General features: G+C 43.3%; 1 protein-coding gene across 1 annotated transcript in view; it reads right to left on the bottom strand.

Moving 5' to 3' along the window:
- The window catches only part of LOC143028623 (protein Spindly-B-like), a 36,554-nt gene that overhangs the window by 635 nt on the left and 22,733 nt on the right, over nucleotides 1-13,186 (bottom strand). The window contains exons 9-10 of the mRNA XM_076191011.1: nucleotides 6,188-6,343; nucleotides 1,766-1,947 (exon numbers count right to left, since the gene is read on the bottom strand). Of these exons, the coding sequence (XP_076047126.1) occupies nucleotides 1,766-1,947; nucleotides 6,188-6,343 (338 nt within the window). The remainder of the gene's footprint in view (nucleotides 1-1,765; nucleotides 1,948-6,187; nucleotides 6,344-13,186) is intronic.

Genomic DNA, 13,186 nt, shown 5'->3' with positions numbered 1-13,186 from the left:
TTTACCTCTATGCCTACTCCATCCCTTCTTCATGTGATCATAAATACTTCCTCCAGCCTTTTCCTATTAAGATCACCTTCATCCATTTTACGTCTTGTCACCTTACTTTTGCTTCGCATTTATTTTTAACTTTCCCCTCACACACCCTCCTAAACTCTGCTAGTGCTTCAGTCTCTCTTGACCTAGGTACAAGTGCAGTGTCATCTACAAACAAAATCTGGCTCACTTTCCACTTCCCTCCACTCACCAGCTCCAAAACACTGCCCATCACAATCACATACCTCGTGCACCACCCCATTCAAGTACAAACTGAACAACCACGGTGACATTACACAATCCTGGCACAGCCCCACCTTCACCTCAAATCACCCACTCTCTCCATTCCCTACTCTCTCACAAGTTCAACTATTTGCATAAAATATGTTGACTACCCTTAACAGACTTCTCTGTAACCTATCCCATGAGGCCTGTCAACCCTGTCATATGCTTTTATCCATAACCATAAAAACTCAAAATACATCTTCAACTTTAATAAACAAAACTTCTCATATATATATATATATGTGTGTGTGTGTGTGTGTGCACGCGCATTGCTACAAATTTTTGGTCTGTACCCTCTTCCTTCCCTAAACCCTAGGATGAGGTGGACGGATGGGGTGAAGGGGGCTTTGGGGAAGAGGGGAATGTCTGTTGAGGAAGGACGGGAGAGGACAGAAGACGGGCGAATGGAGAATGGTTGTATGTGGAGGATGTTGTGATGCATGAGGTTGAATGGGCGGGGTGAGGTAGTATATGTGAGCAAAATTTTGACGCAGCCCGAAGGGATTTCTCCCCGTCTTCTCCTTTTATGCAATGGGGGACGGAGAGGAGGGGGTCGCCGATTTAATGAAGTAGCCTTGCTGTGGATATGCTGTGTCTTGCGACACTGCTTCTGACCCAGGGCAGTGGACAAGGTGCAGGGATGACCCATCATCCAGGAGGTGCTAAGATAAGAGGGAGTGTGGAGTGTATTCAGGGATGGAATGGGTGGGAATGAATTTATGCCTTTTCTTTTTTGGCTACCTCCCTTGTAAGGGGGAAAAAGCCTTGGTATATGTATGTACGTACTTTCTCCATTACAGTCTCTGTTCCCCTCCTAATCCTCTTAGTCAACACCCTCTCGTATGCCTTACCAAATATACTTGATAGGCATCCCTCAAAACTACTGCATTCATATTTGTCTCCTTTTCCTTTGATTCTTTGGTGGAGGATGCTGATACCTTAGTTTTGCGCTGGACAGTTGTCCAGTGGTATTTGGTGTTCCTGGCAACAATCATGTAGTTATATTGCATGGTTTGTGTATAAAGAGTGAGTAGAGAATGGTTGTGTGTGGATTATACTGTGATGCATGGAAGGTAATGTGTGAATAATATTTTAACAGTCTGAAAGAATTTCTCCCTGTCCTCTTTTTCTGCATGAGGGGATGGAAAGGGGGAGGGGCTTGCCAATTAAATGAAGCAGCCTTATTATGGATGTGCTATGTCTTGTTGCATTGATTCTGACCCAGGGCAGTGGGTGAGATGCAGGGATGACCTGTCATCCAGGAGGAGCCAAGAAAAGAGGGAGGGAGGGGTGGTAATAGGAATGAATTATGTAGAGATGAAATGGGTGAGAGTGGGTTTGTGCCTTTGACACTGACTACCTCCCTTGTAAGGGGAAGAGGTCCTTGGAGTATGATGAAAAGGTTATGTGCAATTCAAGTGTAAAACCAACATCAAATACTTACTTGGATCTCACCATCAAGAACTTCCACAGTGTCTTTCATTTGCACAACTTTCTTGGGTTTTCCAGCTCGCTGTGAGGTGATTTCTGAGGTTTTACTTATGTTGCCTTCCTGCTGCTTTACTAAAGTGCTCTTCGTGCTGCTTATGTTCTCTTTCTGGTCACATGAATGAGAGTTAGAATGGCCTGTAAGAAATTCCCAAATTAATGTCGAGTGAGGAGATACTCATCTTTCACAGTAGTGTACATTAATGTGATGAACCACTTCATAGATATAGTTCTGGGCTAGGCCATTCACCTAGGTTAAAAAGAAAGCCCTTAGAATCATTTAAGGTAACAGGAACTAACTGCGAGTACCTGTAGGTGGTGTTCCTGGAGGAGAGAGAATTATCTACCTCCCTGCTACACTTGCAAACACCACCTTCATCTGGAGGCTGACAATCATTGTCTAGACTAAGTCCAAGATCTATGAATTTAGTTTTATTTTCTCAATTTTTTTTCACACAAGTTGAATTGACAAATGACAACTGCTTTCATCCTAAAACAAAAAGCTAGTGGCAGAGTTTGGCAGGAGAATGCTGAAAGTAAAAGTGAGGTGATGTGAGGATGGAGAAAGTGGAAAGTTTTAAAGTATTAAATTAGGTCATTTGTGACAGAATGGAGAAATAAAGGCAGAGGGGAGTTACAAAGGGAGGCAAGTAAATGTCTGGGGATGAAAGATAACATGTTGCAAGAAATAGATATTTGATTGTACGATTGAATTATGGTGTCCACACCACTGTATGAGGCAGAAAGGAAGAACCTATACATATGGTAGTTGTTACAAGGATTGGCAATGAGAAACGTGGAGGGGATGCTGGGAGTCAGGGTGGAAAGGGTAGAACAGTGATGAGATGGTGTACATATATGGAAAGAACGAGGTAAGACTGGTAAAAGTAATGTGGAGAGCACATGTACAAGGAGTTAATTTGAGAGGAAGACAAGAAATGAGATGGATTGATGGGATGAAGGAAGCACTGGAATGTGTTGAGCAAACAAGAGAGTGCAAGAAGTAAGAAAGAAAGTGGTTTACATGGGTGAAGAAATGATGTGACCTGAAGGGATATTCTTGTCTACTTTTCCCAAGTGGGTGAGGGGGGGGGGTTGTTTGTTGCCAAATAGATGGTGGCCTATCTCTTCCCTTTTACTCTTATCTGTACCACAAACATTTAATTTAGAAATCACCCAGACCTTATGCCTTGACTTCTTGTCGGTTAGATACCTAGTTCCATCACTCCATCCCACTTTGCCACCTTTTACAACTCACATGGGAAACTGGCAAAATTCATTCCTCCCCTACCTCAGGGGACAGATGGAAAGAGAAGCAAAATTTAAGATAAAGGAGGCAGATGGAAAATGGGGTAGGAATATGACAAAATTTTGAAAAGAATAAAAAGATGTTTTGAAAGGACGTGGGGTTGAGTCATGCAGAAAGGAAATGGTAAGGTGCGGAGGGACAGATGTAAATGGAAGTGAAGGTAGTGATGAGAGGATGGCTAGAGTATTTTAGAGAGCTGTTGAATGTGAAGGATAGGGATTGATTGATTGTGGCGGTGGGAGTCAATGAGAAAATGAGTGATGGGAGAGTAAAATGGAAGAGATAAGAAAAGATGGGGTGCAAGGAACTTTGAAAATGATGAGTGCAGATAAAGCACCTGGGTTGGATAGGTGTCATGTGAAGTATCTAGAGAAAGGAGGTACAATGTTAGTGGACTGGCTAGTGAGGTTGTTTAATTTGCATCTAAGGTAGAATACTGGAGGAGGGCCTGTATAGTTTTTTTTATACTTAACCCCTTCCATACGGTGCCGCACAAGTAGGCGTCATGGGGAGCGAGTGTATTCGCGAGGCTGCCATATCGGCGTCTTGATTATAATTATTGTAGTCGCCCCTCCATAATGACATTCTTTCTAATTCTTTTGTAATCGCATTTTCTATGGTTATCAAAATTCACGGGTGAAGAGAGAACGATCGATATAAGCGGTGACTATATTTTATGATGCGAGTATTATTACGACACGTCGTACGGCTGGCATTGGCTGCTGCCACCGAGATCTAAGTCCATGACGCCTACGTGTGCGGCACCGTATGGAAGGGGTTAATAAAAATAAAATCTCATTTCCCGAAATGGGGTGGGCCGGTGGTAAATTGGTTACATCATCGCTTGGCAGGTGTATTTAGGGTTTCACCCGAGTGTCTTTGTGCTATTGTTTGTTCTCAGAAGAAATTCGAAGAAGAAGAAGAAATCGAAGAAGAATTCGAAAAAGAGGAACTCGAAGAAGAAGAACTCAAAAAAGAAGAAGTCGAAAAAGAAGAAGAAGAAGAGTGAGCAGCGCCGCAGGCCAAGCCCCCCGGCGTAGCCGGGAGCTTGTCGCCTTACAAAAGAAAAGGGGACAAATGTGACTAGTTTTAGAGGGATCATTTTGTTGAGTTGGAAAGGTTTAAGGGAGGGTTTTAATTGAGAGGAACAGGGAGATTGATGAGGAGCAGTATGGGTTTAGGAAAGGTAGAGGATCCATGGATCAGATTTTTGTGGTAATGCAGGTTTATAAGAAGGCTTTGGTAATAGGTAAGGATGTTTTTCTAGGCCTTTATGACAAGGTAGACAGGAAGGTAATGTGGGAGGTATTGTAGATATATGGGACTGGGATAAAGCTGTTAATGGCAGTCAATTTTTTATGATAGTATAAACTGTGTTAGGATTGGAAATAGAGATAGCAAATAGTTTGAGGTAAAGGTGGGGCATCAGGGCTGTGTCATGGTGCCATAGCTCTTCAATGTGTACATGGATGGGGTGGTAAGGGAGGTAAGTACAAGGGTAATGGGCAGATGGTTAGAGATAGTGGAAAGAAGTGGGAAGTGAGCTAGTTGTTGTTTGTGGATGGTATTGTGCTTGTGGCAGGGTCAGGAGGGATTAAGGCAGTTAGTGATGGAGTTAAGTAATATTTACAATAGAGAAATTTGGAGGTAAATGTGGGTAACAGTAAGGTAATAAGATGTACAAAGAGGATGGCAGTAAAATAGGCCAGAGGAAGTGGATAGTGTTAAGTATTTGGGGTAGCATGTAGCAGGAAAAGGAGGGGTGGGGGTGGAGGTAAACTGTAGATTGAGAGAAGCAAATAATTGTCTTGGGAGATTGAAAAGTGTGGTGAGAAATAGGCATCTGGGAATGGATGCAAAGAGAACATAATATGAAAAGGTGATTGTGCCTACGACACTATGGAGGAAGAAACTTAGAAGTTAAACAAGGAGGAAAGAAGTTTAAATTTGTTTGAGAAGTACTGTAGGGGTTACAATGTTGGAAAAGGAGAGGGAGCTGGCAGAAAGGGCTGATGAAAGATTATTGGGATGGTTTAGGCACATGGAAAGAACAAGTGAAGAAAGGTTAACAAAAGCAGAGTTGGAAAGAAAGAACTTTTGGGGATGACTTGAGGATGAGACAGATGGATGGGGTGTAGGGGATTTGATCAAGAAGGGAATGTCTATTGAGCAAGGATGGGAGAAGGCATGGGATAGGGGTAAGTGGAGAACAGTTGTGTATGGATGAGATTTTGATGCAGACTGAAAGGATTTCTCCCCAATGTCTTTTTTCTGCATGAGGGGGTGCTGTGTCTTGCCGCAATGCTTTTGACCTGGGCAATGGTCAGGATACAGGAATGACCTTTCATGCATGAGGAGCTATGATAAGAGGAAAATATGAGAGTGGGTGCATGACTTTAAGTTGGTTACCTCTCTTATAATGAGGAAGAAGCCCTTGGTATATAGATAGCTAGATTATTTTAGGTGGAGGGTTGGGTGCATGCCTTGGCTGGCTACCTCCCTTATAAGGGGGAAGAAGCTTTTAGATGGATTATTTAGATACATACATATACAAACAGCTTTTATCCCCTTAAAAGGGAAGTAGCCAAAGTCAAAGGCATAAATCCACTCCATCCCATTTCATCCCTACAAACTCCACTCCCATTCACCACCCCTCCCTCCCTCTTATTTTGGCTCCTCCTGGATGATGGGTCATCCCTGCATCTTGCCCACTGCCCTGGGTCAGAAGCAATGTAGCAAGACATAACAAGGCCACTTAATTAAATCAGGGAACCCCCCATCTATCTCCCCTTTTTTAAAAAAAAAAAAAAAAAAAAAAGACGGGGAGAAATCCCTTTGGGCTGTGTCAAAATATTTACTTATACTCCCTTATCCATCCCCCACCCACACTCTTCCATGCATCACAGCATCATCCATAAACAACCATTCTCCTCTCACCCCTATCTTCTGTCTTCTCCCTTCCTTCCTCAACAGACATTCCCCTCTTTTCCAATGTCCCTTTTATTCCGTCCATTGATCTCATCCTTGGTTGCCCCCCTCATTATTTCAGGTAACATGGCAAATACTCACTTTGGTCATCCTTGTTCATAGGTGTCTGCTCCTTTGCATTATGTCCAACAAGGTCATGTTCCTCTGGTGAAAGGTCACTTTTATTGTTTTGGTTGTGGGTTTGCAAAACATTAGCAGGCAACTTTTCTGTGATCTTTTCTTTTGGCTTTTTAGTATCTGAAATTGAGATATGAAATCAGTAAAACAAGCATACAACCATCTATAATGTTTTATTTTATTTATTTATTTATATGAAAAGGAAAAGTAGAAGGAGTACAAGAAGAAGCTGAGAGAGGAGTGGGAGGGAGTGAAGGATAGAGTAGAGCTAGGAGTGGAGGAATGTGGATGGTTCAAGGGGGGAGTGAAGGATAGAGTAGAGCTAGGAGTGGAGGAATGTGGATGGTTCAAGGAGGCAGTCACAAAGTGTGCAAAGATGGTGTGTGGAACAAAAAGGATGGGAGGAAATAGAAGGAAGGGTAATGAATGGTCGGATAAGGAAACAAAGAAGGTTGTAGAAGAGAAGAAGCGAGTTTTCACAGATTGGTTACAAAATAGGACGAGGGAGTCATATGAGAGGTACAAAGAAAAGAAAAGAGAAGTAAAGCACAAGGTAAAGGAGAGCAGATGTGAAATGGGGTAAGAGTATGACAGAAAATTTTGAAAGTAATAAAAAGATGTTTTGGAAAGAAATTAAGAGAGGAAGAAGAGGTGAATCAAGTAGAGAAGAAAAGGTAAAAGGTGCAGATGGAGAGATGATAATGGAAAAGAAGGCAGTAAGGAGAAGATGGGCAGAGTATTTTAGGGTGTTGCTAAATGTGAAGGAGGATAGGGAGGGAAAGTTAGCTGCAGTGGGAAGTACTAAGAAAATGACCTTGATGAGTGAGGAAAATGGTGGAGAAATAAGGAAGGATGAAATAAAGGCAGTTGTTAAGATGATGAAAGCAGGTAAGGCACCTGGTCTGGATGGATGCCATGCAGAATGTCTAAAAAGTGGAGGTACTGTGTTGGTGGACTGGCTGGTGAGGTTATTTAATGTTTGCTGGAGAGAGGGTAGTGCCGGAGGACTGGAAGAGTGCCTGTATAGTTCCACTTTACAAGGGAAAAGGGGACAAGTGTAAGTGTAGTAGTTTCAGAGGGATTATCTTGTTAAGTGTAGTTGGGAAGGCTTATGGGAGGATCTTGATTGAGAGGATTAGTAGAGGAACAGTGTGGATTTAGGACAGGTAGAGCTTGTGGAGATCAGATTTCTGTGGTAAGACAGATATGTGAGAAAGCTATAGGAAAAGATAAGGATGTTTTTTGGGCTTTTATAAATACATATACCAAAGGCTTTTCCCCCTACATGGGGGGGGGTAGCCAAAAAGAAAAAGCCATAGAAACCACTCCCACCCATTCCATTTCCTATATATTCCACTCCCCTCCACCCTCCCTCTTATCTTGGCACCTCCTGGATGACGGGTCATCCCTGCACCTTGTCCACTGCCCTGGGTCAGAAGCAGTGTCACAAGACACAGCACATCCACAGCAAGGCCACTTCATTAAATCGGTGACCTCGCCTCTCGTCCCCCATGCAGAAAAGGAGAAAACGGGGAGAAATCCCTTCGGGCTGCGTCAATTTTTTTTTTCCATACATACTTCCTCACCACCCATCCCCCACCCACTCCCCCTCATGCATCACAGCATCATCTATACACAACCCCTCTCCATTCACCCCTATCTTCTGTCCTTCCTCCACAGACATTCCTCTCTTTTGTAATACCCCTTTCACCCCATCCATCCATCTCATCCTAGGACGTCCCCTCATATTCACTCCTTGCACCTCTGCCTTCCACACTTCTTTTACTAATCTTTCTTCACTCATTCTTTCCATGTGTCCAAACCATCCTAATGCTCTTTCATCAACCTTATCTCCCAGTTCCCTTTCCACCCCTGTTCTCCTCCTTACCTCCTCATTTCTCACTCTATCCAGCCTAGTAACCCCTATCATACTTCTCAGACATGTCATCTCAAACACATTCAATCTTCTTCTCTCTTCCTCTCTTATGTTCCATGTTTCTGCCCCGTACAATGCTGTTTGCACAATCACTCCTTCATATAACCTCCTCTTAGCATCCATTCAAACTCCTTCTCTCTTCCTCTCTTATGTTCCATGTCTCTGCCCCATACAGTGCTGTTGGCACAATCACTCCTTCATATAGTCTCCTCTTAGCATCCATTCCCAAAAGTCTATTTCTCATTACACTTTTCAATCCACAAAGGCATTTACTCGCTTCTCTCAATCTACATTCTACCTCCACTACCACTCCTCCATTTCCTGCCACATTCACACCCAAGTATCTAAAACTATCCACTTCCTCCAGCCTGCTGTCACTCTCCCCTTGTACATCTCATCACCTTACTTTTGCCCACATTTATCTTCAGCTTCCTTCTTTCACTTACCTTCTCAAACTCAGTCACTAACTTCCTCAATCCCTCTGATCCTGCTACAAGCACAGTGTCGCCAGCAAACAACTGGCTCACTTCCCACTTTTCTCCATTTTCTTTAATCATCTCCAACCCCTGACCCACTACCCTTGCAATCACCTCTCGCACCACCCCATCCATGTATAAGTTGAACAGCCAGGGCGACATAACACATCCCTGATGAAGTCCCACCTTTACCTCAAACCATTCACTCTCTCAATTTCTAATCCTAACACAAGCTCTACTACTCTCGTAAAAACTCTTGACTGCTCTTAACAGCCTTCCTCCTATCCCATATATCTGCAGTGCCTTCCTGTCTACCGTATCGTAAGCCTTTTCCAGGTCCATAAAACCCCAAAAAACATCCTTACCTTTTCCTCTAGCTTTCTCACATATCTGTCTTACCACAAAAATCTGATCTACACAACCCCTACCTGTCCTAAACCAACACTGTTCCTCACCAATTACTCCCTCTGTTCCTCTCCTAATCCTCTCAATCAAGACTCTCCCATAAGCCCTCCCAACTACACTCAACAAGCTGATCCCTCTAAAACTACTACACTCACACTTGTCCCCCTTTCCCTTGTAAAACAGAGCTATACAGGCAGTCCTCCAGCAGTCTACCCTCTTAACCTCTTCAGTACGGGCCAAAATCTCGCGGGCAGCATTAGCTGCCAGACGTACAATGTGTCGTAATAATACTCGCATCATAAAATATAGTCACCGCTTATATCGATCGTTCTCTCACCTGTGAATTTTGATAACCATAGAAAATGTGATGAAGACAGTTTAGAGAGTATGTCATTAAGCAGGGGCAACTACAATAAATATAATCAAGACGCCGATTTTGCAGCCTCGCGTATCCACTTGCTCCTCATGCCGCTTACGTATGCGGCACCGTATGGAAGGGGTTAAACAAACATTAAATAACCTCACCAGCCAGTCCACCATAACTGTACTTCCTTTCTTCACACATTCTGCATGGCATCTATCCAGACCAAGTGCCTTCCCTGCTCTCATCATCTTAACAGCTGCTTTCACTTCATCCTTCCTTATTTCTCCTCCGTTTTCCTCACTCATCACTCATTTTCTTAGCTCTTCCCACTGCAACTACCTTTCCCTCCCTATCCTCCTTCACATTTAGCAACTCCCTAAAATACTCTGCCCACCTCCCTCTCATTGCCTTCTCTTCCATTATCATGTCTCCATCTGCACCTTTTACCTTTTCTTCTCTACTTGATTCGCCTCCTCTTTCTCTTTTAATTTCCTTCCAAAAATTTTTTTTTATTGCTTTCAAAATCTTCTGTCATACTGTTACCCCACTTCACATCTGCTCTCTTCTTTGCTTCCTTTATCTTATGCTTAACTTCCCTTTTCTTTACTTTGTACCTCTCATACAATTCCCTCATCCTAATTTGTAGCCAATCTATGAATGCCTGCTTCTTCTCTTCTACACATTTCTTTGCTTCCTCATCCCACCACTCACTACCCTTCTTTCTATTTCCTCCCGCTCTCCTTGTTCCACACACCATCTTTGCACACCTTATGACTCCCTCCTTGAACCATCCCCATTCCTCCACCATTTCTAATTCTACTCTATCCTTTACTCCCTCCCATTCCTCTTTCTGCTTCTTATACTCATTCTCCTTTTTTTTCTCATTTAAGCAGTTAACTCTAAGTACCTTCCCACCTTCTGCCCTTTTCCTTTCTCCACCTATTCTCCACTCTCAATTTACCTTCTACCAGAAAATTATCTGATATTCCCCCACTCTCTCCTCTTAGAACATATACATTCTTAACTCTTCCTACCATAATCCTGGTCACCACTATATGGTCCATTAACGCTCTATCTGCCACCCTTCCATCCACCACCCTCTCCCATGTGTACTTATGCTTGACTTTCTTCCTAAACACTGTATTTGCTATCAACTCTCAAGAGTTTTCCGACCAGCACCCTAAGGTTTGGGTCTTTTAATGTGGGTGGATGTGGTACAGATGAGAGTAAAAGGGAAGAGATAGGTAGTATGTTTGTGAGAAGAAAGATGGATGTGTTGGCTTTGAGTAAAACTAAGCTGAAAGGGAAGTGCGAGTGTAAGTGGGAGGTTATCAGGAGTGAAGAGAGGGCGAGGGAGGGAAGGGGTGGCTATACTAGTAAGTGAAGAGATAGGTAAACGTGTAGTGCAGTGGAAGGAGGTTTCCTCAAGGATAATGTGGATGAAGGTGAAACTGGGAAAGGAGATGTGGGATTTTGTAAGTGCATATGGGCCTGACAGTGAGAAGAGCGTAGAAGAAAGGGAGGCTTTTTGGATAAATTTAAATGAGTGCAGAGAGGATTTAGGGAGAAATATCAATGTAATAGTACTGGGAGACCTTAATGCTAGGGTAGGAAATGGTCCAATTGATGGAGTGGTTGGGAAATGTGGAGTTCCAGGAAAGAATCGTAGTGGAGAGTTGATGGTGGAAATGTGTCTAGAGAGTTGATGATAGCAAATACAGTGTTTCGGAAGAAAGTCAAGCATAACTACACATGGGAGAGGATGGTGGAGGGAAGGGTGGTAGATAGAGAGTTAATGGACTATGTACTGGTAAATAGGATTATGATAGGAAGAGTTAAGGATGTATATGTGCTAAGGGGAGAGGGTGGGGGAATATCAGATCATTTTTTGGTGGAAGGTAAGTTGAGAGTGGAGGATAGATGGAGAAAGAGGAAAGGGACAAAAGGTAGGGAGGTGCTTAGAGTGAACTCTTTAAATGAAAAGGAGGAGGAGTACAAGAAGAAGTTGAGGGAGGGAGTGAAGGATAGAGTAGAGCTAGGTGTGGAGGAGGAATGGGGATGGTTCAAGGAGGGAGTCACAAAGTGTGCAAAGATGGTGTGTGGAACAAGAAGGATGGGAGGAAATAGAAGGGTAGTGAATGGTGGGATGAGGAAACAAAGAAGGTTGTAGAAGAGAAGAAGCGAGCTTTCACAGATTGGTTACAAAATAGGATGAGGGAGTCATACGAGAGAAAAAAAAAAAAAAGAGAGAGAGAAGTAAAGGTAAAGGAGGCAAAGAGGAGAGCAGATGTGAAATGGGGTAAGAGTATGACAGAAAAATTTGAAAGTAATAAAAAGACGTTTTGGAAAGAAAATAAGGGAGGAAGAAGAGGCGAATCAAGTAGAGAAGAAAAGGTAAAAGGTGCAGATGGAGAGATGATAATGGAAGAGAAGGCAGTAAGGGGAAGATAGGCAGAATATTTTAGGGAGTTGCTAAATGTGAAGGAGGATAGGGAGGGAAAGATAGCTGCAGTGGGAAATGCTATGAAAATGACCATGATGAGTGAGGAGAATGGAGGAGAAATAAGGAAGGATGAAGTGAAGGCAGTTGTTAAGATGATGAAAGCAGGTAAGGCACCTAGTCTGGATGGATGCCATGCAGAATGTCTAAAAAAAGGAGGTACAGTGATGGTGGACTGGCTGCTGAGGTTATTTAATGTTTGCTGGAGAGAGGGTAGAGTGCCGGAGGACTGGAGGAGTGCCTGTATAGTTCCACTTTACAAGGGAAAAGGGGACAAGTGTGAATGTAGTAGTTTCAGAGGGATTAGCTTGTTAAGTGTAGTTGGGAAGTCTTATGGGAGGATCTTGATTGAGAGGATTAGGAGAGGAACAGAGGGAGTAATGGGTGAGGAACGGTGTGGATTTAGGACGGGTAGAGGTTGTATAGATCAGATCTCTGTGGTAAAACAGATATGTGAGAAAGTTATAGGAAAGGGGAAGGATGTTTTTTGGGCCTTTATGGATCTGAAAGCAGGTAAGGCACCTAGTCTGGATGGATGCCATGCAGAATGTCTAAAAAAAAGGAGGTACAGTGATGGTGGACTGGCTGCTGAGGTTATTTAATGTTTGCTGGAGAGAGGGTAGAGTGCCGGAGGACTGGAGGAGTGCCTGTATAGTTCCACTTTACAAGGGAAAAGGGGACAAGTGTGAATGTAGTAGTTTCAGAGGGATTAGCTTGTTAAGTGTAGTTGGGAAGTCTTATGGGAGGATCTTGATTGAGAGGATTAGGAGAGGAACAGAGGGAGTAATGGGTGAGGAACGGTGTGGATTTAGGACGGGTAGAGGTTGTATAGATCAGATCTCTGTGGTAAAACAGATATGTAAGAAAGTTATAGGAAAGGGGAAGGATGTTTTTTGGGCCTTTATGGATCTGGAAAAGGCTTACGACAGGGTAGACAGAAAGGCACTGTGGGAGGTTTTGCGGATATACAGGATAGGAGGAAAGCTTCTAGGAGCTGTCAAGAGTTTTTATGAGAGTAGTAGAGCTTGTGTCAGGATTAGAAATGGAGAGAGTGAGTGGTTCGAGGTAAAGGTGGGACTTCGTCAAGGATGTGTTATGTTGCCCTGGCTGTTCAACATATACATGGATGGGGTAGTGAGAGGTAAATGCAAGGGTAGTGGGTCAGGGATTGGAGATGGTTAAAGAAAATAGAGAAAAGTGGGAGGTGAGCCAGCTGTTGTTTGCGGACGACAGTGCACTTGTGGAAGGATCAGAGGAGGGATTGAGGAAGTTGGTGACAGAG

The sequence above is a fragment of the Oratosquilla oratoria genome, chromosome 9 (genome assembly GCF_046742065.1).
Source record: "Oratosquilla oratoria isolate Oo_2021 chromosome 9, ASM4674206v1, whole genome shotgun sequence".
NCBI classification, from domain to species: domain Eukaryota; kingdom Metazoa; phylum Arthropoda; class Malacostraca; order Stomatopoda; family Squillidae; genus Oratosquilla; species Oratosquilla oratoria.
The sequence above is the reverse complement of the archived record's forward strand: the minus strand, read 5'-3'. Positions and strand labels throughout refer to the sequence as shown.